This window comes from Hipposideros armiger, unplaced genomic scaffold, assembly GCF_001890085.2.
Source record: "Hipposideros armiger isolate ML-2016 unplaced genomic scaffold, ASM189008v1 scaffold_892, whole genome shotgun sequence".
NCBI classification, from domain to species: domain Eukaryota; kingdom Metazoa; phylum Chordata; class Mammalia; order Chiroptera; family Hipposideridae; genus Hipposideros; species Hipposideros armiger.
This window is the reverse complement of record NW_017732242.1, coordinates 412,650-435,486: the sequence shown is the minus strand read 5'-3', so window position 1 is coordinate 435,486 and position 22,837 is coordinate 412,650. Positions and strand designations below refer to the sequence as shown.

General features: G+C 38.5%; 2 protein-coding genes across 2 annotated transcripts in view; one reads left to right on the top strand and one right to left on the bottom strand.

Annotated features, from left to right (window-relative positions):
• The window catches only part of INTS12 (integrator complex subunit 12), a 33,578-nt gene extending 26,657 nt beyond the window's left edge, over positions 1-6,921 (bottom strand). Inside the window, exons 1-2 of the mRNA XM_019630097.1 lie at positions 6,862-6,921; positions 3,497-4,032 (exon numbers count right to left, since the gene is read on the bottom strand). Of these exons, the coding sequence (XP_019485642.1) occupies positions 3,497-3,523 (27 nt within the window). The 5' untranslated portion in view covers positions 3,524-4,032; positions 6,862-6,921. The remainder of the gene's footprint in view (positions 1-3,496; positions 4,033-6,861) is intronic.
• An 8-nt stretch (positions 6,922-6,929) lies between these two features.
• Positions 6,930-22,837, top strand: part of GSTCD (glutathione S-transferase C-terminal domain containing) — a 128,491-nt gene continuing 112,583 nt past the window's right edge. The window contains exons 1-3 of the mRNA XM_019630096.1: positions 6,930-7,291; positions 19,437-19,880; positions 20,464-20,931. Of these exons, the coding sequence (XP_019485641.1) occupies positions 19,458-19,880; positions 20,464-20,931 (891 nt within the window). The 5' untranslated portion in view covers positions 6,930-7,291; positions 19,437-19,457. The remainder of the gene's footprint in view (positions 7,292-19,436; positions 19,881-20,463; positions 20,932-22,837) is intronic.

Below are 22,837 nucleotides of genomic sequence, written 5' to 3'. Positions count from 1 at the left end.
TGTGTGTGTGTGTGTGTGTGTGTGTGTGTGTGTGTGTGTATTTATGTGCCAATGATAATGGTGTGTCCTAAGGGGTTTAAAAAATAGTGAAGATATACATCAAAGGCTTATGAAATTCCAAAACATTAAAAAGTTTTGATTTCCACTAATACCAATGGTGTCATATGGTTCTACTTCTGGTTATCACTTTTTCAAATAGTTCTCCAGGCAAGGAATTATTAAAATAAAGATGTATACTTTGTTTTCAATCCTTTGATCAATATTCTATGGCTTAGAACCATCTTCTATCCTCAAGGTTGATAGTATAATAAAGCAACACACTTGCACTGCTAGAGTTAAGGATCTATCAGCAATTCCATAGTAATCTCTCATTTTCAGGGGTTAATAAACCATTGAAACTTGCTGTAGGTTGAATCTTGGCATATGAAGCTCAGCCTGAAAATGGATTTTGTTTATTCCTTCCCCATCTACTTCCCCCCTAAATCCCTCTCCAACTTTGACAGGAAGCGCACGCGCGCGCGCGCACACCCACACCCACACCCACACCCACACCCACACACACACACACACACACACACACACACAGGCCTTTTTTTTTAAGTTTTCAAGAAGGTATTAGTATCTATTTGAGAACCTCAAAACTATCTTCAAATTCTGCACTCTATTAAAATATCTGTATCACCCATGAGAAAGGGCCCAAAGGACAACATTAGAAGGAAAATCGCCCACCTAGAACAGTTATATTAACAAGAATTTACAAAAATTTAGAGGCAACCTCTGTCATTTCTTAACATTCTATTAATACATACATCATCTATATATAATGATAGGTACAGAAAGGCTATTTTTCAATTTACTCATGGGGCTGGTCACGATACATATTCTGAGGAGAAAATAGCTCCTTATTAAAATGTCCTGATGAAAACAGGAAACTTGCCACTCCTGAGTACACAGGGGGACACAGCTCAGTCCTTCTACAGACCAAACTTGCTACAGCCAAAGGGCACAGTGGTTTACCTATCCAGAACAATGTTTTATGAGGTGCAGGCTAAAGGGTGACACTTTGAGGAATCCTTATAATATACTAGAAAAACCATTACTTGACATTTCTATGCTGAAAAACAGAAGCGAAGTATTTATTATGTATTTCCATAATCACAGATTAAAGGTTTACATCACAGACTAGTGACAAGAGTCGGCAACTACATTACAAGACTACAGAAGTCATGTCTTCAACACCAACATTAGAAACTGGAACCTTGGAGTCAGCTCTTTCTATATGATCCTGCAATCATAAAACTGAACAGGCTTTGTACCCCTGCCCTAAACTACTAACACGCTCCTCTAGCCCAGTGGTCTCCAGTGGAATACAGGGAGAAAAATATTTGAATTTTTCTTTTTAATTTCTTATTAAAAATAAATTATTAATATATAGTAGAATATGCATATAATTGATAACTAAGTACACATATGTGGAAGTGTGTTCAATTTTTATACTCTAGGAATAAATGATGAGAAAAGTTTGGGGGGGGCGACTGCTTTAGCCTATCTAGCAAATTTCAGTTTCCTGTTCCTTATCACATATACATTATGGCTCTTTTTAGGTAAAAACTACCTTCTCCTTGCGAATCCTGCCAGTACTCTCATTAGGCTCATCCCTTTTCCGTCTCCACATTAACTTCACTGCTAGCTGGCCATCATCTTCTCAACCCTCTCATAGCCAACACCGTCCCCTATACTTTCCATTTCTTTCTCATGCAGTCCTTTTAGCTGTTTACCTTGACTAACCCACTTCCATGGCACGACCTCTCTTACAACCTTCTCCCTAAAGTAGTGTTCCTCTGACTCACTCCTACTCAAAGAGCAAAGGGAGGTCGGCAGAGATTTGCTCTATACTGCTGCTTTGGGAAAAAACATTCCACAACCATTATTTATCTATGTCTTCTGTTGAAATCCACTGCATCTTCATTGTTGCTACTATATTTGCACCAGGCTCATCTTCCTCTTCCCCCTGCCATCAGCTTTGGCAATTCTACCATTCAGTATCTTCTCTAACTTCCTTCACTCAGTTTAGATCTTCAACCCCAAGGAGCTTCACTGTCAGCCAATAAAACTTGAAACCTGCCACAACTATTCTCCTCTTTGACTACAACCTTCCATCACTTTATTTCTTCCAATGCTTTGACCCAGGAACTACTTCAGGGCACAGAGTTGATCTTTCTTTTCTTTTTTTTTCTTTCTTTACTTTCATTACACCTGTACTTTGAATTTATAGAGGGCTCCAGTTTCTTGTTCCCTCTGTTTTCTCCTCATTGGCACCTTCTTACCCCAACTTCTTTCCCTCATCAAACAGAAAACAGTTATGCCTAAAATAAAACACTCATGGTTATGTGCTTTATCCTCTGTATTTTAGTTTTCTGTATTACTTTTCTACCCTGTTTTCTTGCCTTCCATGGTTTTTATTACTTCTCTTTTCTTACTGGTAAAAACACATGTAGTGAAAGAAATTAATTTTCCTCCTACTAAAGTCCTAAAGAGGTCAACAACTGTGGTGTAACTCTGTCAATCTGTCTCCTTTGTTATTTCCAAAAATATTTTCCTGGTGTTACATCAAATCATGTTACTTCTGTACAATTTCTTTCCTGTATATTCCAAAACCCATCATGAAAATAGACTATAAGAGAGCTATATCATTCTTCCTGTAGATTAGAATTCTAGAAAACAAAATCCTAAGGGGTGTGTATGTGTGTGTGTGTGTGTGTGTAAAGAGATAAAGAGAGACAGGCTCGGGGTGGGGCAGGAGGGAGAGAGATGAAAGAAAAGCAATGCTTTAAATGTAGGTTTAACTTAAAATCTAGGCATTGCTTTAGAAAAGGAATGTTAGAAAATTAATAATCCTCATTTAAAAAAACTGTCCATGACCTCTCAAAGTGGCAGTAGTGGAGTTGGTGGGAGTGAATTCTTAGCTCATGCTAGGCATTATCTATGGCAAACGCACACTAAGTCACACAGAAATTCCCACTACTAAATAATCTTTCCCCTCAGTCTCTTTTTATCTTTCTTGATGTATCTGGAAAAATGTTATTTTACTTCCTATCCAGTTTACATTCCACGGCTCGGCCTTTCAAAGACTCTCCCAGTACTCTAAGCACCCTTGTCGCATAGCCCTATTGTTTCATCTACTTGGTAGGCATCTATCCTATCTACCTTCTCCCGACCTGCACCCAAACTCTAGGTGATGCTGAGAGGAATACATTCACACTCTGTATTTTCAGAGTCATCAATCTCATCTAGGTACTCAGTACACCTTAGCAACCCTATCGTGATTCTCTGGTAAATTCGCTTCCCCACTTTCTGCAAAGACCAGTTATATTTCTCCACTTATCTTGAAACTGCTTCTCTATCTCAGTCGATGGCCTCACCTACTTTACAGACAAAACAGAAGCTATCGGAGAGGAACTACATCAACTTCCTGCTACCACATCTACACATTTACCTGCACGCATCCTTTCCTCTTTTCCATCCTTTCCTCTTTTCCACCCGATAAATAAGGAGGTGGCTCTTCATGTAATGTCACGTGTTCCTGGATCTTTCTTCCTTCCCCATATGGAACCTTGGGCTATGGATTATTTATGTCTTCTCCACTCCCACAGCCTCCTTCTTTCAACTGGCATCTTTTCATTGACGCTTAAATATATTCAAGCCTCTTTTATCCTGTCTTCTTTGTTTTATAGCAAAACTATCTCAGGAAGTCATCTATGTCTTATATTTTCTCTTTATTCCTTCTACTTATGCTGCATTTCCTGCAATTTGGCCTTTATCCCACCATGAAAATGATCAGAGCCTTAGGTAATTATAATAAATATTGTTTGTTTTTTTCTTCCTACTTCTTCTTCAGTCCTTTTTGTAGATTCCTCCTATTCCACTTAAACAATAATGAGCTCTTCAAGGTTGGATTCTGGGTCTCTTCTTGTCTCACTCTAAACCTTCTTCTCAAAATGTATCCTCTGGGTCAGCAGATTACCTGGGAACCTGTTAGAAATGCAAACCTTGATCTGGTAATACATATAAGGCAGTCACAACAGTTCCTGGCAGAGTACATGATACCTAGTATTTTGGGCTATTCCCACTCTCTCTGTTGTAGCTGCATGACTTATTTCAAGCCTTTCAACATATCTTTCTTACCTCAGCATTTTAGTAGAAAGTGTCCCATCCCCCATCTTATTCATTCTTCAAGTTTCATTTTCTTTCTGCACATATTCTTACTATTATATGGTCCCAAAGCATCCTGTACTCATTTGTAATAGTTACTACACTGTTAATTAAGTAAACAGTACCTGTCTTTCTCACTAGAATGTAAATTTCTACAATGAGGGCCAGAAATGGATTGGTCTTACCTATTGCTGTGTCTAGCACAGTACCTGGGAGATAGCAGGTACTATTGGGTTGTTGGAAAAGTCATGACACATTTTTGCAACAAAAAACATAGAAAAAATATGTCATGACTTTTCCGACAACCCGATATATAAATGTCCGCCAAGTGAATACATGTTATCTACTTCTGTTTTCAAAAAACTTTCTCAACCTTAAGTTCTATTATATTCGGCTTTTCTATTTTTCCGCATATCTCTCTCTGACTACTCTTTCTCTGGCTCATCTTATCATTGTTGTTCTTGGTACTGATCAAGTATCTGTCCTTGTCTATCTTCATTAGTTGTGGCACCAATTTCTTCCCTGGTAATCTTATGTATATCACATTTTCAACTATCATCTCTAGGCAGATAGTTTCATGTTTATCCCTACTCCAATCTCTCTTAAATTCGAATCCCACAAAATTGCTCAACAGACACATTGGCCTGATTGCCCTAATAGTATCTCAAGTTCAACTATGATTAAAATTAAGATTATTAATATCTTCCCCAAAAGTTCCTTGTCCTACAATTTCTTTCAATAAATGACACATCTCTCTATTAATCAGGTCCGGGGCTTAAATCTATCCCTCACTGATTCCTCCTCTATTCCTTATATACAAACAATCAGCAGGCCTTTCCTGTGGATTCTGACTCTGTAACATTTCTCACATTTGTTCCCTATTTTTTTCACTTCTACTGCTACTACTTATATTGAGATCTTTGTTAGCTTTTTTGTACTATAGCAATAGTCTATTTTAACACTGTTGACTTTAACACCGTTGCCATATTAATATTCCTGTAACACATTTTTCTTTTTAAATTTTTGTCCTCAAAAATTAAGGCTTCCCACGGCCTTCAAAATAAAGCCCAATTTCTTGGCCTGGTGTTTAATATTCATTAACTGGCACAAAAATTTTAATTCTTCATCTTGATCTTCCTTACAGCAGAGCCATTAGCTGGCCTTGCCACTTATACTTATTTATTTTTTCTCTGTCCGGGAAGCTTTTTAAACCATTTTTAGATTTCCAACTCCTATTTAGATCCAGTACAAACATTACTTCTCAGAAGGAGTCTACTCACAGCTGGTGAGTCTTTCTCCACCCCAAATACTACTAATAATCTCCTCCTAGGATGTCTTGTAGTACTTTCTCATGGTACTGGGACCTTCTACCTTGAACCATACATACTCTTTTTTTAATTTTTTTTATTTTGCACAAGTATTATATTCCCTATAAAACTCTTCAGCATTTTATGGGGAAGGCCTACATTTATCTTTTTGTCTATCACTTTGCTAGTTTGCAAAGTACCACAAAATAATGGCTATAAAATTATTAAGCAATCAAAGTATAATGGCCTTTTCTCTCCTACACAATTTTAACCATTTCCAAAGCCCCTTCACAAAAAGCAACAGAAAAGAAACTCAAACCTATCATTGCCCTTCCCCCAATCCCTAAACATCAAAAAAACCCAAAAGCAAAAACCGAAAACAGGTCTTTCATGACTGGGGCCTTGTACAATGCTCCTATCTGCAATGCATACTTCCCTATCCTTCATCTGGTTTAAATTCATTAACCCACTGAACTGTAAATTCCATGAGAGCAGGGGCTTTTTAAATTATTATTATTATTCACAGTTATATACCTAGAGCTTGGAACTTGACAAGTGCTCAAATATATTTATTGAGGATTTTGTTGACATAACGGGGCGTCTGAGATCTCTCCAACCTAAACTGGGTCTTCATATATAAATATATGCTTTCCCCTGGATCCTGTTTCCCACCCTACATGCCAATCTTAAAAGAAGCCCAGAGTTGATCATCTGCATGTGCAGCACATGAAGGAAATTGACCCTGCTCACGCAGAGTGCAATATTAGGCTTGTCATCTCATAACGGCTCTAGTAAGCTTTGCCCTTTATGTCTTTGCAAGTTCTTGCAATGCTTTCTAATAAGCATCCTTTTAAAGATGCTGCTCTTTTCATTCCTGCACTGCGATCTTGGCCCTGGGCTATACTGATACCTTAGGGACACGTATGGAAACGCAGGGAAGGTTAGGAGGACCCCAATTCCAAACCAACCAAGTGTCAGAGAGCCTGAAAAGCGACAGCGGACACTAAGAAAAGGAATGCCAATCTTCTGATCAAAACACCATAGGTCTAGCATGGGGGAAGGTCCTTGAAAGGGAGCCCGAGAGAAGATGAGTGACGGAAAGAGGAAGGTGTACAGAGAAGTCGCCATAACCTTCCGTGGAAGGTCCGAGACCAGGTTCCCAGGACCTGCCCCGGGGGCTGCGTCCTCGATCCGAGTGCCCCAGCCCGCAACACCCTCGGAGGACGCAGAGCCCTCAATGGAAGGGAAGAGCGGTCAGCCTGGGGCGCAAGGATCGCCCGCAAATCACGAGGTTTCCCACAAGAGGTGGGGAAACTAAGACCCCACGGAACTATTCTCCCACCTCATCGCGCGCGGAGGTCTCGAGCCTCCCAGAGGCGGCTGGGAGGAGGGTCGCTCGTCACAACTCACCGCTCCGCCCCGCCACTCCGTGGGTTCCCGTAGCCCCTTCCGAACCGGTCCCGGCACCAGGCAGCTCTGAGAAGTTCCCGCAGCAGAGTCGAGGGGGAAAACTTTCGCTGTGCCACGGGCGGAAGTGACGTAGCCCGTCTCCTTCCGGTCCGCCGGATTATGAATAACGGCCGGCGCCGCTATTTTTCAGACGAGTTGTCTGTTGTTTCTCTCCCTGCCTGTCTGGTAGCCAGTGGTCCGGCTGGCGAAGACCCCAGAAGCGGCCTCGGAATCCCGGCTCTGACGGGACTGGAAGGCGCAGGCGGCCCCTGTCGCCGATGTGCACACGCACCCTCCCTGCTTGGCCGCGCCTCTGCGACCAGGTAAAGAGGGCGCTCGGGCCGCCGGCTCCGCAGTCCCCAATGCTGCTTTTTGCATCCAAGGGCGACAGGACTGATGATGCAGCGGTGGGGCAGAGGCGTGGGATTAGGGTCCTGATCTCTCCCCGGCCCCTCTGGCTACAGCTTCGGAGGGTGCAGGTAGAGGGAGGACTCCAGGCCCCTTCTTAGGTCCCCAGGGCCGATCCCCAGTGGCTTCCTCTGCTGGCGGGGGGAATGGAGCAGCTTCTGCTTGTAGGAGTCAGTGGGGGATCGTTTGCTGTTTGCTGCTGAGACCTCTTGGATCACGCTTTAACTTCTTTTTTTTCTCTTTGGCACTTACTTTCCCATTTCAGCCCTTTCTGATGGGAGAAAGCAGTTCTATGTGCGTACTGCTTAGCAGTTGCTCCTAAGCACTAGCTTCAGTTTGGGCTTTCGCTTCTGTCGCACCATCAGTGTTTCACTTCGGTTTTCAACTTCTGTAGAAAGTTTGAGTTGAACTTGCATGAGAACTGCTTTGGCTTCAAAAACGTTTACTAATAATACACGTACTTCCCACCCCAGCTCTATACCTGGTTTTGGGATTAGATGACATTTTTTTTCCCCTCTTTTATTCTTAATGCCAGGATCCCTTAATGCCAAGATCCCATTTCTTGTCGTAAGTTCTTGACTGTCAAGGAAATGCCAGCATTTAATAATATACCTTGTGCTAAATTATTGATAAAGGAGGTAGAGGACTACTTTTGTAAGCTTATCTATAGAAAGTATTTAAAGGAGAAAAATGCAAAAGCTGGCAAGAACTAGTGATGTGACCATTTTAAACATGTAAACATGATCATTTAAATATTGTAAAAATAAATTGTTATAAATGCAACTGAGTGATTTTCTGTCATATTTAATAAACCAAAACATTAAACTATGCGAGTTTTTTTTTTAACTTCTTGGTGGGGAATATACACTACTGAGGATTGCCTTAAGCATACTCATCATTTGAAATTGTGTTTGAGATATACCTGAAGGCATCATTTTAATAGGTCTCAATAAGCTTGTGAAAAAAATCAGTGAGATTTGAGAATCTTTTTTATCAATTCTTTTGTTATTCTTTTTACACTTCTACTACTGGTTTGCCTGCCTTAAAGCTCAAACTTCTGTGTTTGGCCTATCAAGTTCATTTTAAAATCTGTGTTTACTTTGTAGCTTTTGTATCACCTGTGATTTGAAATAATAAATACTGAGTATCTGCTTGGCCTTTCAAACAGCAACAATTTAGCAGTCCTTGAAACTTAAATTCTGAGGCCAGTCAACTAAAACATCTGTAGTATACACAATTCTTTAGTATATGTTGTTTTTACCTTCAAGTAGTCAAAGTAGCCTACTGAATTTTGTTATGATTAGTACTTGGAATGCAAGGATGTAAAACCATTTAGATCATAACAAGCATAGGTATTGTTTGCTGTGGGGAATCAGTAATTTTATTTCAGGCTTGCTGTTGTTTCTAACATGTTAGCACTTCATGTTGTGAATCCCTATTAATTATGAGGTCAGGCTTAGCTACAAGCATTATGATTATAGGGCAACAAATGATTACCTGATTCTCCAGAGATAAGATGACACCTTTCTCTTATGGCTAAAGTTACAGTAAGCTTTTTTACTTCTAAACAGTTTTTTCACTACTGTCCAGATAAGAAAACAGCATATTTTAACTATAGTAATGTGATGAGCACTGAAATAGCTCTTTTTTTCTGTCCTTTGTTAATTGTCAGTATTAAAGTATTTAGCTGCTGTCTAACTCTTTAGGGGAAGGTGTTTTTTTTTTTCTTTTTAATCTGTATTATTGTAAGAAAAAAGTGTTAGATTTGCAACCAAATAGTGTTGTTTTGTGAAATGTGTAAAACATGAGCTAAGTTCTAATATCCATAATGTTGAGCATTTGGTATATTGGGTTGTCGGAAAAGTCATGATGCATTTTTGCAATGAAAAACAAAAAATACGTCATGACTTTTCCGACAACCCAATAGTAGGGAATTTAAATGGGTTTAAATTTAAGTCCTAATCTCTAAGAAAAATAAGAGTTTATAGTTTTTCTCTACATTTAAGTCCTAATCTCTAAGAAAAATAAGAGTTTATAGTTTTTCTCTACTTGTAAACTGTTGAGCTATTTATTTTGTACAATATAAGCAGTTGATATGCATGTGAACTTAGGGTTTCATGTTTATTTCTACCATTTTGTGAGTCCCTTGTTTTCAGCCTCGGTAACAGATTTTTTTCACTATTTGGGGGGAATACCTTTTTAATCCACCATGAACTCCTTACCTTTCCTGAGAAGAAGTTTGGCAGTATAAAGCATAATTTGAGCTTGACCATCAAAATTTGTGCATTTTAAGAGTGTCAATGGATAAGAAATTCTGGGATGCATTATAAATAAATAATAATAGCTAATATTACTAAGGGGCTTATGAATGTAATAGGCATTGTTCTGTTCTTACAACACACTACATGGTAAATGCTGTTATTATTGTCCCCATTTTGTAAATGAGGAAACTAAGGCACAGAAAATCTTTATATATTGCTACTACATATCAGGACCAGGATTTGAATATGGTTAGTTAGCTCCAAAGCCTAGACTCTTATTCACTACTTCATAATTCTTGGTATATTAATATTCTTACTTGTTAATATACTTACTTGCTAAGTAAGTATACAGAATATAGTTAGATTCCTACTTCTCTTGCCAGAATATCAATATACATAAAAACATCTATGCTTGCTTTACTTACCTGTTTTGGTGGATTCTATTTATTCATTTTCCAGTTCAGCTCATAGGTGATCTTGTTTCTTCATTTTAATTTATACATAGATGGCTCTTCAAATAGATTTATTCATCTGGAAGAGAAAGAATGGTGTCAAGAAGATTGGGGTTCATCTTGTGCCAAGACTACAGTTCAACAGTACTCTCATTACAGTGATTACTGATATTCATTTATGTACATTCATTCATTTATTCATTACTTGGACTAAATTTTGAGTACTGTTAAGCATTGCAGATGTAATGTCAGGTAATAAGTGCTATACAGTTAAAGAAAGCAGGATAAGGGGCTAGTGAGTGATGGGAGTGCTTTTTCAATTCAGGTTGTCAGGAGAGGCTGCTCTGAGTTAATATTCAGAGACCTCACTGAAATGAAGGAGCAAACCATGTGACTATCTTGAAGAAGAGCATTCTATGCAGAGGAACAGCAAGTACAAAAATTCTCCAGTGGAAGCATTCCTGGCATCTTCCAAGAACTGCAAAGAGAACTGGCTGGAGAGGAGTGAGCAAGAGTCAGGCGGGGTAGGAGATGAGGTCAGAAAAGAAGATAGCTGGGGTCACATCACATCGTATAGGCCGAAATAGTAAATTTTGATTTTATCCTGTGTGTACCTATGTGGAGCCATTGGGTGGTTGTAAATGGGGCATGATCTGATCTTTGTTTTTAAAGGATCACCCTCACCATTGTTGGAGCACTGACTTGTGAAGAGTGGAGGAAAATAGTTAATAGGCTTTTGTATTGGTCCTTGTAAGAGCTGATGATGACTTAGATTAAGGTGAAGGTGATAGTCGTAGAGGTGCTAAGATGTTGGATTTAGTATATATTTCAAAGTTAGAAATAGGTTATGAAAGAGAAGAAAAGACTTCAGAGTTCCAGGCCTGAGCATCTGGATGTATGGTTGTTGCCATTTTGCCAAAAAGGAGACTACTAAGGTCCACCCATGCCGCTGCAGATGGCAAGAACCCATTCCCTTCCCTGGCTGAGCAATATTCCACTGTATATATGTACCACCTCTTTATCCATTCAGCCATCAATGAATGGACACCCAGGCTGACTCCACATCGTGGCCATTGTAAACAATGTTGCAATTAATACAGGGATGCACATGTCCCCTTGAAGTAGAGTTTTGGGTTTCTTCAGATAAATACCCTGAAGTGGGGTTATTGAGTCCTTCTTTGTCTCTTGTTATATATAGTCTTGGTTTTAAAGTCTATTTTGTCATACTGGTATCAGTATTGCCATCCCAGCTTTTTTTCTTTTTTTTTCATTTCCATTTTCATGAAATATCCTTTTCCCGTCCCTTTACTTTCAATCTTTGTGTGTCTTTTGATCTGAAGTGAGTCTCTTGCAGGCAGCATATGTGGGGTCTTATTTTCTTATCCGTTCAGCCACATTGTCTTTTGATGGGAGTATTCAATCCATTTACATTGAAAGTAATTGTTGATAGGTATGTAGTTATTGCCATTGTATTATTCATATTCCTTATCTTTTTTTTTTCCATCTTAAAGAAGTCCCTCTAACATTCCTTGTAATACTGGTTTGGTGGTGATGAACTCCTCTAGCTTTTTTTGTCTGGGAAGCTCTTTATCTGTTCTTTGAATCTAAATGATAGCTTTGCTGAGTAATCTTGGTTGTAGGTCTTTTCTTTTCATCACTTTGAATATTTCCTGCCAGTCCCTTCTGGCCTGCAAAGTTTCTATTGAGAAACCAGCCGACAGTGTTATGGGAGCTCCCTTGTAGGTGACTAACTGCCTTTCTTTTGCTGCTTTTAATTTTCTCTTGTGTTTAACCTTTGTCATTTTAATTATGATGTGTCTTGGTGTGGAACTCTTTGGGTTCATCTTGTTTGGGACCCTGCTCCCTGGGCTTGTATATCTATTTCCTTCACTGGCCTAGGAAGTTTTCAGTCATTATTTCTTCAAATAGGTTTTCAATTCCCTGCACTCTCTTTTATCTTTCTGGTACCCCTATGATGTGAATGTCGGAATGCTTGATGTTCTCCCAGAGGCCCCTATATATATATATATATATATATATATATATATATATATATATTTAATTCTTTTTGCTGTTCTGTTTGGATGTTTTCTGCTACCTTGTCTTCTAAGTCACTGTTTTGATCCTCTTCTTCATCTAACCATTGATGCCCTCTAATGTCTTCTTCATTTCAGTTATTGTACTCTTTATTTCTGACTGGTTCTTTTTATATTTTCCTTCTCCATTTTTATGTTTCCTATCTCTTTGTTTAAGTTCTCCCTGAGTTCATTGAGCATCATTATAACCAGTGTTTTGAACTCTGCATCCGGTAGATTGCTTGCCTTCATTTTGTTTAGTTATTTTTCTGGAACTTTGTTATGTTCTTTCATTTGGGACATATATATATATATATTTTTTTTGTCTCTGCATTTTGGCCGCCTCCCTGTGTTTGTTTTTATGTATTAGGTAGGGCTGTTATGTATCCTGGTCTTAGTGGAGAGGCCTTATATAGTAGGTGTGCTGTGGGGCTCAGTGGTACAGCCTCCTGGTCACCTGAGCTGGGTGCTCCAGTTGTACCCCTTGTGTGAGTTGTGTGTGCCCTCTTGTTATAGTTGAGCCTTGGTGGCTATTTGAGCATCAATGGGAGGGACTAATCCTTGGGCTGATTAGTTATGAGGACCATCCGTGACTACAGTGGATGAGCTGTTGTGCAGGGGTTGACTCTACAGAGCAGGATTTGCTTTAACAGGGCTCTGGTCCGCCCAGTGTGCCCTTTGGGTGTGTCATCCCCAGAGGTAACCAGGTGATGCTCTGGCCAGGTCTGAAGCTGGCCACTGGGTGTGCCAGCCCCGGGGCCTCCTGTGAGGGGCCCCACCACAGGCCAATTTTAGTTGCAGTCTGTGTCTTGTGCAGGGCCACTGGGCATGAGCCACAAAGCAATCCACAGATGGCCACCACCTGCAATGGGATTGGAGGTGTCTCGAGAGGCCAAGCCATGAACTGAGGCCAACTTTTGTTATTGCTGGGCTTAGGGGCTGCTCAGCCAGAGGTACAGGACACACTGAAGCTAGGTACTACTTATTTGGGTTTTGTGAACATTTGAGAGATTTTAAGAAAGTCTGCAGCATGAGCTAAGTCCAGCTGTTTATATGGAAAAGCGACTGGAAGTGGCTTGGGTGGTCCTGAAAGTTGGGTGAGGCCTGCTCTCAGGGAATCACCAGGGTGGAGCATACAAAAGGTGATGGCCCGGTTGATGTTGACTCACACATGGCACTTGCCTACATTTGCATTCTGGGGAGGACTCAACAAAGAAACAATAGCTCTGCCAATTTCTCTGTTCAGGAGAAAGTTGCCCCTCCAGCCCTCGCCTTGAAGCTAGACAATTCAGTTCTTCTCAGTATATGTCTCAGGCGCCTTTTGAGCTGCTGTCCCAGTGCTGGAGCTCAGAGCGAGCGAGTCCGTCAACACGTAAGGCCATGCATGGGCTTTTAACCCTCTGTTGGGTGCAATGCAAAAGTTATGAGTTCGGGTGCAATGCATCTACTAGATGCATGTATGACATTTATGTATTTAAATTGAAAATAACATGTAAACATGCTTATTTATTCAGAGTGAAATTTTAATTTGCCACAAAGTAAAAACTATATGTTTATTACATAAATTCAGTATAAAAACCAAAAAATGCAAAACAATCTGTGAGAACAGTTGCACCCGACACAGGGTTAAGAGGAGTACCTAGGACTGCAGCTGCCCTCTGTCTCACAAAGCCACAATCTCTGCTTGTTTTCACAGCCAGGAGTTATAGGGATTTCTCTCCCTGGCACTGAAACCCTGGGCTGGGGAATGTAGTCTGTGACAGGGACCCCTCACTCCTCTTGGGGGGACCTCTGCAGCCGAGATATCCCTCCCAATCTTTAATTGTCACATATGGGTGTGGGACCAGCCCATTCCACGTCTCGGCCTCTCCTACCAGTCCTGGGGTGGCTTCTGTATGTCCTTCATTGTAGAGCTTCTGTTCGGCAATTTCTAACGATGGTTGTTCTGTAGTTTAGTTGTAATTTTAATGTGTTTGTGAGAGGAGGTAAGCACAGCATTTACCTACTCCACCATCTTGATCAGATCCATCCTCCTCTTGCCTTCTTGGCTACACTCTTCAGTTGAGTTGATGACTGAACCAAAGTAAGCAAAATCTTTTAAAAATTTCAGTCTTCATTGTGTTTGTTAAAGTTGTGTATTTCTTTTGTAGTCATGATTTTTGTCTTCTTGTTCAAATGCAGTCCTGATTTGGCACTATCTTCTTTTAGATTCATCAGAAGTTGCTTCAAATCATGGCTACTTTCTGCAATAAGATGGTATCATCTTCATATCTTCAGTTATTGGTATTTTTCACCAATTTTTACTCCTTCCTCTGAGTGTAGCCCCATTTTTTTGTATATGTTCTGCATACAGATTAAACAAATAGGGAGTTAAAATGCACTATTATCTGACACCTTTGCCTATAGGAAACTGAAATTATAACTGCAATAAAATTGCAATATGCTTCAATTTATGAAATTCTAGGTTTATAAAATAATGCTATGAATATTAGAAAAATACCAATTCCTGACTTTTCAAATAAGACCCCTTTATAGATTCAATTAATACTTTGAATTGATGTACAGTTCTCATCCATGTAATGGGAGTAAATCGTACTTTTAAGATTGTGAAGATTAGAAGCATTGTCTAAAATTCTCTGTGCTAAGCACACAGTAGGTAGACAATAAAATGTACGTAATATTATTTAGGATTGTATTCTTTGTTTATTCATTTAACATTTATTAAACTCCTATCAATTCCAGGCAGTGATAATTTATTTGAACAAAGCAAATCAACTAGTCAATATTTTGTTGCAGTAATGTACTTTTGTTCTTTATTATATAATATATACCTTATCTATTTATTATGTCAACTTAGCTGCCATAAATCCAAACTTGAATTTTTTTCTTTTTTTAAGACTTTTATTGGGGAATTGGGGGATGGGAACAGCGCTGGGGAATTGGGGGAAGGGGAACAGACAAGTTGCTGTCGTTTTTTTGTTGTTCTTCTTCAGTCTAATTGTGGAGGACATTGCTTCACTGGCTCAAGTTGGCACCATCATTGTGCTCCTCCTGGGCGAGGCAGATCAGTCGCCAGCTTCTGGACAGCCGCTCATGCTGGCTGCTGGCTACACATGGTAGCCCATGGCAACCCACTGCAGCAGGGGCTGCAGCCTATGCCATCGCCGGTGACTCATGGCAGCCCAGCTCCAGGTTGAACTGTTGTTCAGCATCTTAGCTGTAGAGGGCAGTGTCACTGCCCCTCATATGTGGGATTCGAACCAGGGCCTTCTGGAATCCCAAGTCAGCTCTTAACCAACTTAGCCACTCGGCCGGCCCCAAACTTGAATTTTGAGCATAAAACTTTCAAAAAACTTTTTTCAGCTTCTGAAGAAGTATGCTTATTTTCAATATGTTTATTGTATTTTTTTCTTTCTCTCTTTCTCATATACACATGCAGATGGAGTGAAGTAGTAAAGTGGTTTTAGATAAGAAAATGCCTACAAAACTCCCTTCCCTTTTTATATGTGAAGTATTTCAATTTGTGAACACCAAGATATATTAATTAGAATGAGAATACAAAAAAAGTCTAAATGCCTAAAATACTAAACCTCTGATGATTTCAGTTGTTTAAAATATCTTTGAAGACTCCCAAGTAACGAAACCAAGATTTAAACATTTCCTTTTTACCTGTTAATTCTCTCTGCAACATTCTCACGCAAACTGGCATGTCCAGGGAAGAGATACACACTGTGTTAGCTCTGTTCAGCTCCTAGAGTTTATTGTTTTGTCTGCTGCTTTCTCACTTCCTTTCAGGAATAGTTGAAGGTGGCACCTGCCAAAGCTGAGAAAGAGCAAATGACACTACTTCTGTGCTTGACAGCAATGCAATATGGAGGAACATTAGGGCTGTGCCCCAGAAGCCCTGGAGATGGCAGAAGATGATTTACAGGACCTATCTTTTTAAAGCTCATGACATAAAATTAGTGAACTAAGGAATTCTCTAGGTAGAAATGGAGAAGAAAAAGAGGGGTTTCTTTTGCCTTTAGTGTTTGTAAACTTTAAGCAAAAACTGTGCTCTACTCTTGAAAAATTAAAGACAGTACAAGCCAAAAACAGATATCAAATTTGTACAAGTTTGCAAATACTTAATATTTATTTTGGAAATTACATGAGTATGTAATAGGGAGAAACAGCCCAGGGAGAATAATTTTTTTTAACTCCAAGATCATTAAGTAACATTTTTAATCTCCCAGGAAAAACAAAATCAACATCTATATTGGAAAAAAATAAATTCTGTTAAGAACCAACAGTACTTTGCATTTTCTCTCAGGCATCTCATTAATTTTTAGATATCTCCATGGGCAGGTTATTGCTATTCTATCTCACTGACATTTAGTATTTATTAAGTGCTCACAGAGAGCATGGTTTATAGAACATGTAAAAGCCTATTCTCAAGGTTCTTACATGCCTTTGAAAGTGGCAAATATAATGTACCCTAATTAAAAAAAAAATTCCACATATCCTAAATCAAAAGCTGTAACATAGCATGAAATTTTTATCAGTTTTTGTCTTGTTTTGTTTTTTAAGTGTTAGGACTAATCTTATAATTACTGTTTCTTAGACTGCTGGACAAATGAAATTGGTCATGTTTTCTTTCAAATCTGGCTCTTGAAGCACTTAGGGAACTTCATAATATTTCACTGTCAGAAGAGGTAGTTAAGAGGACTGGTAAATTAATCAGCAATAGATTTATAGGAGCAAACTCCTCAAAGGGACTGTCAGTTTCCTAGAAAACATTGGTTTATTTTGCTTGTGGGCTATAATAAACACCCATTAATGTTTTGCTTTAAAATCAAGTCTAGGTTAAAAAAAAAAGAAAAAAAAAAAAAAACCAAAAGGTAATTAAGCTCAGGGAGAAAATGGTTTCATGGGTTAAAAAGTTGTTGCTTTTAAATTATATGAAATAATTTTCCCCTAAATAATCTTTTAAAGAAGTAACAAACCATGGTGCAGATCTGTTATGTTTTAATAAAAGATACATAAAATAAATCAGTAGTGATTATTTATTTGCACTATCGACAAGTTTCCTAAGACAGTATCTTACTAACTATATCCCTTTGTTATAATGGATTATTAGTGTCTCTTTAATAAAAAAAGTTGAGGACCAAAAAGCTTAAAGAGTGTTTGACTATTTTGCTTTTGATTTAAAAAAACAAAAATAACCCTAAGAAATTTAGGATATTAAAAGAAATTTAGTATGTTGAAGGTTTCCTAAAATTCAGGGTACACTAATATTTCAAATACACTTAAAAGAGTTGTATGTGCACTTCTTAAAGGCTTTCAAAATAATTTTTCCTCTGATAATACCGTCCTGTTACTACATGCTTCCAAGGTAAATGCTTTTAAGGAGTGCCATCTAGTGTCAGTTTTGGAATTGCAATTTATGGATTAGAACATGGAGAATTTTAGACCCAGGATATGAATAAATGAAACAAAAAGTTATGATAATTAACAAAAGCCTTAAGGAGTATGACTTGAAAATACCCATCAGTAATTTGACCTCAAAAGTGTGTATGTTTGCATCTTTAAAATAACCAGTGTATATGTTAATCCATGCATTCATTCAATAAATACTTTATTTCATATACATGGTAGGCCCTGTTTTAGGCATAGCAATGAACAAAAAATATCTATTCATGGAACATTTTAGTTTGGACAGGAAAAACAAATACATAGCATGTTACAACAATGATAAGTGCTATGAAGAAAAGCATAGAAGGGGATAGAAAGCTTTGTTCAGAGAGGATGGGGGTTGATGTTTGTGATTTAAATATAGTAGCCAGGGAAGATCTCAGTAAGAAGTTGATATTTGAGTAAATACCTGAAAGAGCTGAAGGAGTGTTCCAGGAGCTGGAACTGTCGAGTGCAAAGGCCTTGAGGTGGGAATGTACCTCTCATCTTAGAGGAATAACAAGATACTCTGGCTGGAGCAGTGAGCGATGAGGAGAGCCTATGAGATGAACTCAGAGGCAAAAAGAGAATTAGGTCAAAGAGACCTTTGTAAGCCATTGCAGGAAGTTTGACTTTAACTGTGAGTAGGATGTGAAGACATCGGAAGGTTTGAGCAAAGTAGTGACATAATCTTCATTTTTGACAGGATAACTTTGGTTGTTACGTTGAGAATAGAGTAGATGAGAAGGTAGGATGGGAAGCAGGTTAGGAGGCAAATGCTATAATTCAGAAAACAGGTAATGGTGCCTTTGATCACAGTGGAAGCAATGAATATGGTTTAAAATGATCAGATTCTGGATCTATATTGTAGGTAGAGCCAAAATACGTTTGTAATGGACTGGCTATGCAGATGTGACAGAAAAGAGTAATTCACAGTGACTCCCTACGTTTTTGGCCTGAGCAGCTAGAAGGATGGTATTCTATTAACAGATGGGACAGATACATGACGTATAGATTTGGGGGGTAGGGGAGAATAAAGAACTGGATTTTGGACATGTTAATTTAGAGATATCTCACCTATCAATCTGTAAGTTATAGGGAAATTCAAATGTTTTTCTTTTGTGATTCAGCATGCAATCAATAGCGTATCACATATCAAAACCCACTTACTTTATGAGCATATATTTCTCGTGAGGGAGTAACTATACCTCCCAACCCCCCACCCGATTATTATATTGTAAGGTCATAAAACAAAAACTGTGGGAGGACCAGTTGTCAAAGCTTCCCAGGGCTGTTATCCCCAGACAACTCTCAGTATCCTTGGTTATTTCTCACTTTCCATTCTATTCATTTCTTCTTCATACCTGTTGTGAAACCTTAAAGTACTTGATTGGAAGGGTTCTGTTGCAAACACCTGAGTTTGCTCATTTAAAAGGAATGGAGTGTAAAATTACCCCTAGAACTAGTTAATTACATAGGGTGGAAATCTTTCTTTTGGAGGCCATTTATTCAGTTCAGGAACAAATTCTTATAAAATTGTATCTATCACAAATCTTTGCTGATTTTTTAGAACAGGGTTTTAAAATATTCATGTTTTATTTTACTTTCTAAATTATAATATTCTAAGACATAACCATTTTATTTATTTTTTAATTTTATTATTTTTTTTAAATTATTTTTAGCTGAGCCATCCTGCCACCTGTTGGCAGGTCAGCGCCAGCTCAGCTCAGGCCGGGAATCGAACCGGCGATCCTATTGCTCAGAGCTCTCACTCTTGAGCGAGCTCTTAACCAACTGAGCCATTTGGCTGGCCTATAACCATTTTAATTTATGCTTCAGGTGACCCAATGAAAAAAGAAAATGAAAGGCATTAAGAAAAAAAATCTTACAGAAGAGTATCTATATCTCGACTTTTCTCACCAAATAGAAGGATGCATCTTTCCACTTCATACATCTGTAACTTTGTTTTTGTTGTCATACTGTGACTGCAAAATCTTTAAAATTTGCTTAGTCCTCACCAGAGAAAGTACAGATATTCCACTACTTAAAAATGTACTGTCCCCGGATGTTGAAATACAGATTATTTCAAGGCAAGAGCTTCCAGCAATAGTCCAGAATTGCTGTTTACCTGCAGTAGGACAAAGACCAGCCAGTTTCTGTAGAGCAGGACTTGCTGTTGTCCTCAGACACATCATTCAGAAATCATACGAAGCCGACCCCTCAAGGAAGGAAATCTTGGAACTTCTGGGTTTTAAAAAGACTTGCTTGAAAGCCTGTGCTGAAGTAAGTACAATGTCTCTTTTCTGTTATTTAAAGCCATATAGTGATAACACATTCACTTAAACATGTATTTTAACTTTCTGCTAGAAACAAAAGTTTCATTTCCTTAAAATAACCTACAGTAACCCATGAAATAAAGTAGCCCATCATATATTTAGCCCAGCAAATATTTCAGAGCAGTATTGAACAATAATTTAAAGATTTAATTTATGAGTTTTGGAGACTATTTTTAGAGAATGACTTTTTTAAATCTTTTATTTTAATTACATTGAGGATTTTAAAGGGAACTTTTACCCATGAACAGGAACTTAAGTAGCAGTACTTTGGAACCCCAGCTCTGTTAGAGGGCTATGTACTTTAAAGACTTTGGGGAGTCAGGATTTATTCGGTAAGAGGATACAGGAGGTTGGCATGTATTCCAGGTACAGGTGGACATTGTTTAATGTTATCACTCCTGAAGCACTGGAATATGTCTCCTCAAGACCTAAATTCTCTAAACCAGTTTTATTTCCCCAATAGAAGGTTACTGTCCTTCAAGCGATGTTGAAAAGTAAAGAACCCTTTCATTTCTTACTTTGTTTTGTAGGTTAGTCAGTGGACCAGGCTATGTGAACTCACCATCCCTTTAGCTATTGAGAAGTTTCTCAAAGAATCTTCTGACCAGCAGCCAGCCATCCCTGTGGAAATACGACAGTTAGAGAAAAAGCTCAGCGAGCCTGTTAGGGTGCATAATGACGACAAACTCCGCAGGCAGAAGCTGAAGCAACAGAGGGCTGCCGGAGCTGGGCCTCCCCTCGCTGCGGAAAAAACCAAGAGTGAGGTCCACAGTCAGGAAACGTCTGAAGAGTTGGACTCCTCGTCCCAGAGCCTGGAACTGAAAGTGGCGTTCTCAAAACTCACAGTACAAGACGAACCAGCTGCTACCAACAGGGAGCCTTCTCACATCAGAAAAGCGAAGGCTTCCGACCTCCCACCTCTGGAGCACGTGTTTGCAGAAGGCCTTTACTTCACTTTGGCAGATATTGTGCTCCTCCCCTGTATCCATCATTTTTTGGTAAGAGTCATCTGGAGTGGATACATTACTGTGAGTGTCTGTGTATGAAGATGCTTAGGTACAAATCCCAGTTCCACTTCTTACTGTCAGTATGCTCCTGGGCAAGTGTTTAATACCTGTCTCCATTTTCTTACCTGTAAAATAGAGATAACCGTAGTACCTACCTAATAAGACCAGTGTCAGGAATAAATGATAACTTTTGTAAATTGTGGAGAACAGGGTTTGGCATATAGTAAACTCCCAATGTTAGTAATTATTGTGACTTCAATTTTGAGTTATTAAAATGTTAGCAATTGTTATTTTCAAATTGCTATTGTGATTACCTTCTAATAGTAGAAGGTCCACAGTTTAAAGCACTAAAAAATCTTGTCAGCTATGTTTTATAATTAGTCACTTAAATACTAATTTAATTGTGTTAGCTGTTATCAAATCAGAAATATTTTATCCTCATCTGTATTTTTCTCTGTTCTCCATAAGATTACATGCAAAGTTTCCTTTCCTAGTAGGGGGATGGAGATATATATTATAGATTCCTCCATCCTCCACCTCCTCCCCTGTGTGGATGAAAAAAGGACAAGGTGAAAATAACATTGAGCTAACATGGGAAGCTGTCGTTCTCTGCAGCTTTCCAGCTGGTTTTTAAGAGCTGCATTTTTCCGACTTTGAAGCATTTCATTCTTTCTCCTCCTAAGGAATCGCATATCAAATGTCATTGTCATTATATTATCATCAACACTTAAGGTATCTCTATTGACAGATGAGAAAAGACTTTTAATGAAAATCTATATATTTGGAGGCCAGATGTTCACTAAGTTAGGTGGTATTAATCAACTGGCATTTTCTTAGAGAACATTTCTCTTTTCTTCAAAATGGGAACAAAACAAGATTGGAAACCAAAATAACTTCAGAATTAAAGGATGTGAAGAGAGATTCAGGAATTGTTCAGATGTTGATTAGTATTTTAAATGTCATGTATTCATGTTGTCCATTGAGCTGGGTGGGGAGAAAACACCAATTTCGTTTTTATTGTCAAATGATTTCTAAATTATGCCTTTCTCTCTATTACCAACTTTAGTCATTAGAGTAGTCATTTGCTAAATATTATGAAATACTGTTCTTGGTCTTCTTGGATAACTATATTTGTTTCTAATTTCATAAAAATTGAATCAAAGTGGCACATCTATTAATTCATTTGAGAAAATTATGGAAAGCCTGCTATACATGCCAGACACTGCTATAGGCACTAGGAATACAGTCACGAACAAGACAACCCTCATGGATTAATATTCTCGTGGGGAAAGATAGAAATGAACAAGTAAATAAATAAATTTTAAATAATGGTGATTGCTACAAACAAAATAAAACAAGGTGATAGAAAAGATGAGTATTTATTTTCAAACTCAGCAAAACAGACAAAAAAAATTGGGTTCATCTGCATGAAAGTATTTCTAGATCATTATCCAGACATCCGTCGTCAGCTAGTTTGCATTTGATTTTAGCTTAATTTAAACACTTTTTACCTGATTAGGATCAATCGAGGTTGAAGCATTCCTAACTGGGAGGGGTTTTTCCTCCTCTTTAATCAGTCAGGACATGTACTGACTACTACTGAGTAAATCTACCTAATACTCCAAAGAGAAATTGTGTTTTCATCTCAGTTTTAAATAGAGAAAACTTGTACACTCAGCCTTTCCCACTACATGTATTCTATGATTAAATTCTTCTCTCGACATTTAGATGTAAACTAATTATCAAAGTATTTTCTTTTGTTTGCTTGTATTTTTTTCTGGATCTCTACCTTTTCTTTTAGGAATGAATCTTTCTTTGCCCATGCCTTCGTGCCATTTCTGTTACATTTATTTTCCTCCTTTAAGTCAACTTGGGCTATGAGGAAGTCTTTTTAGTG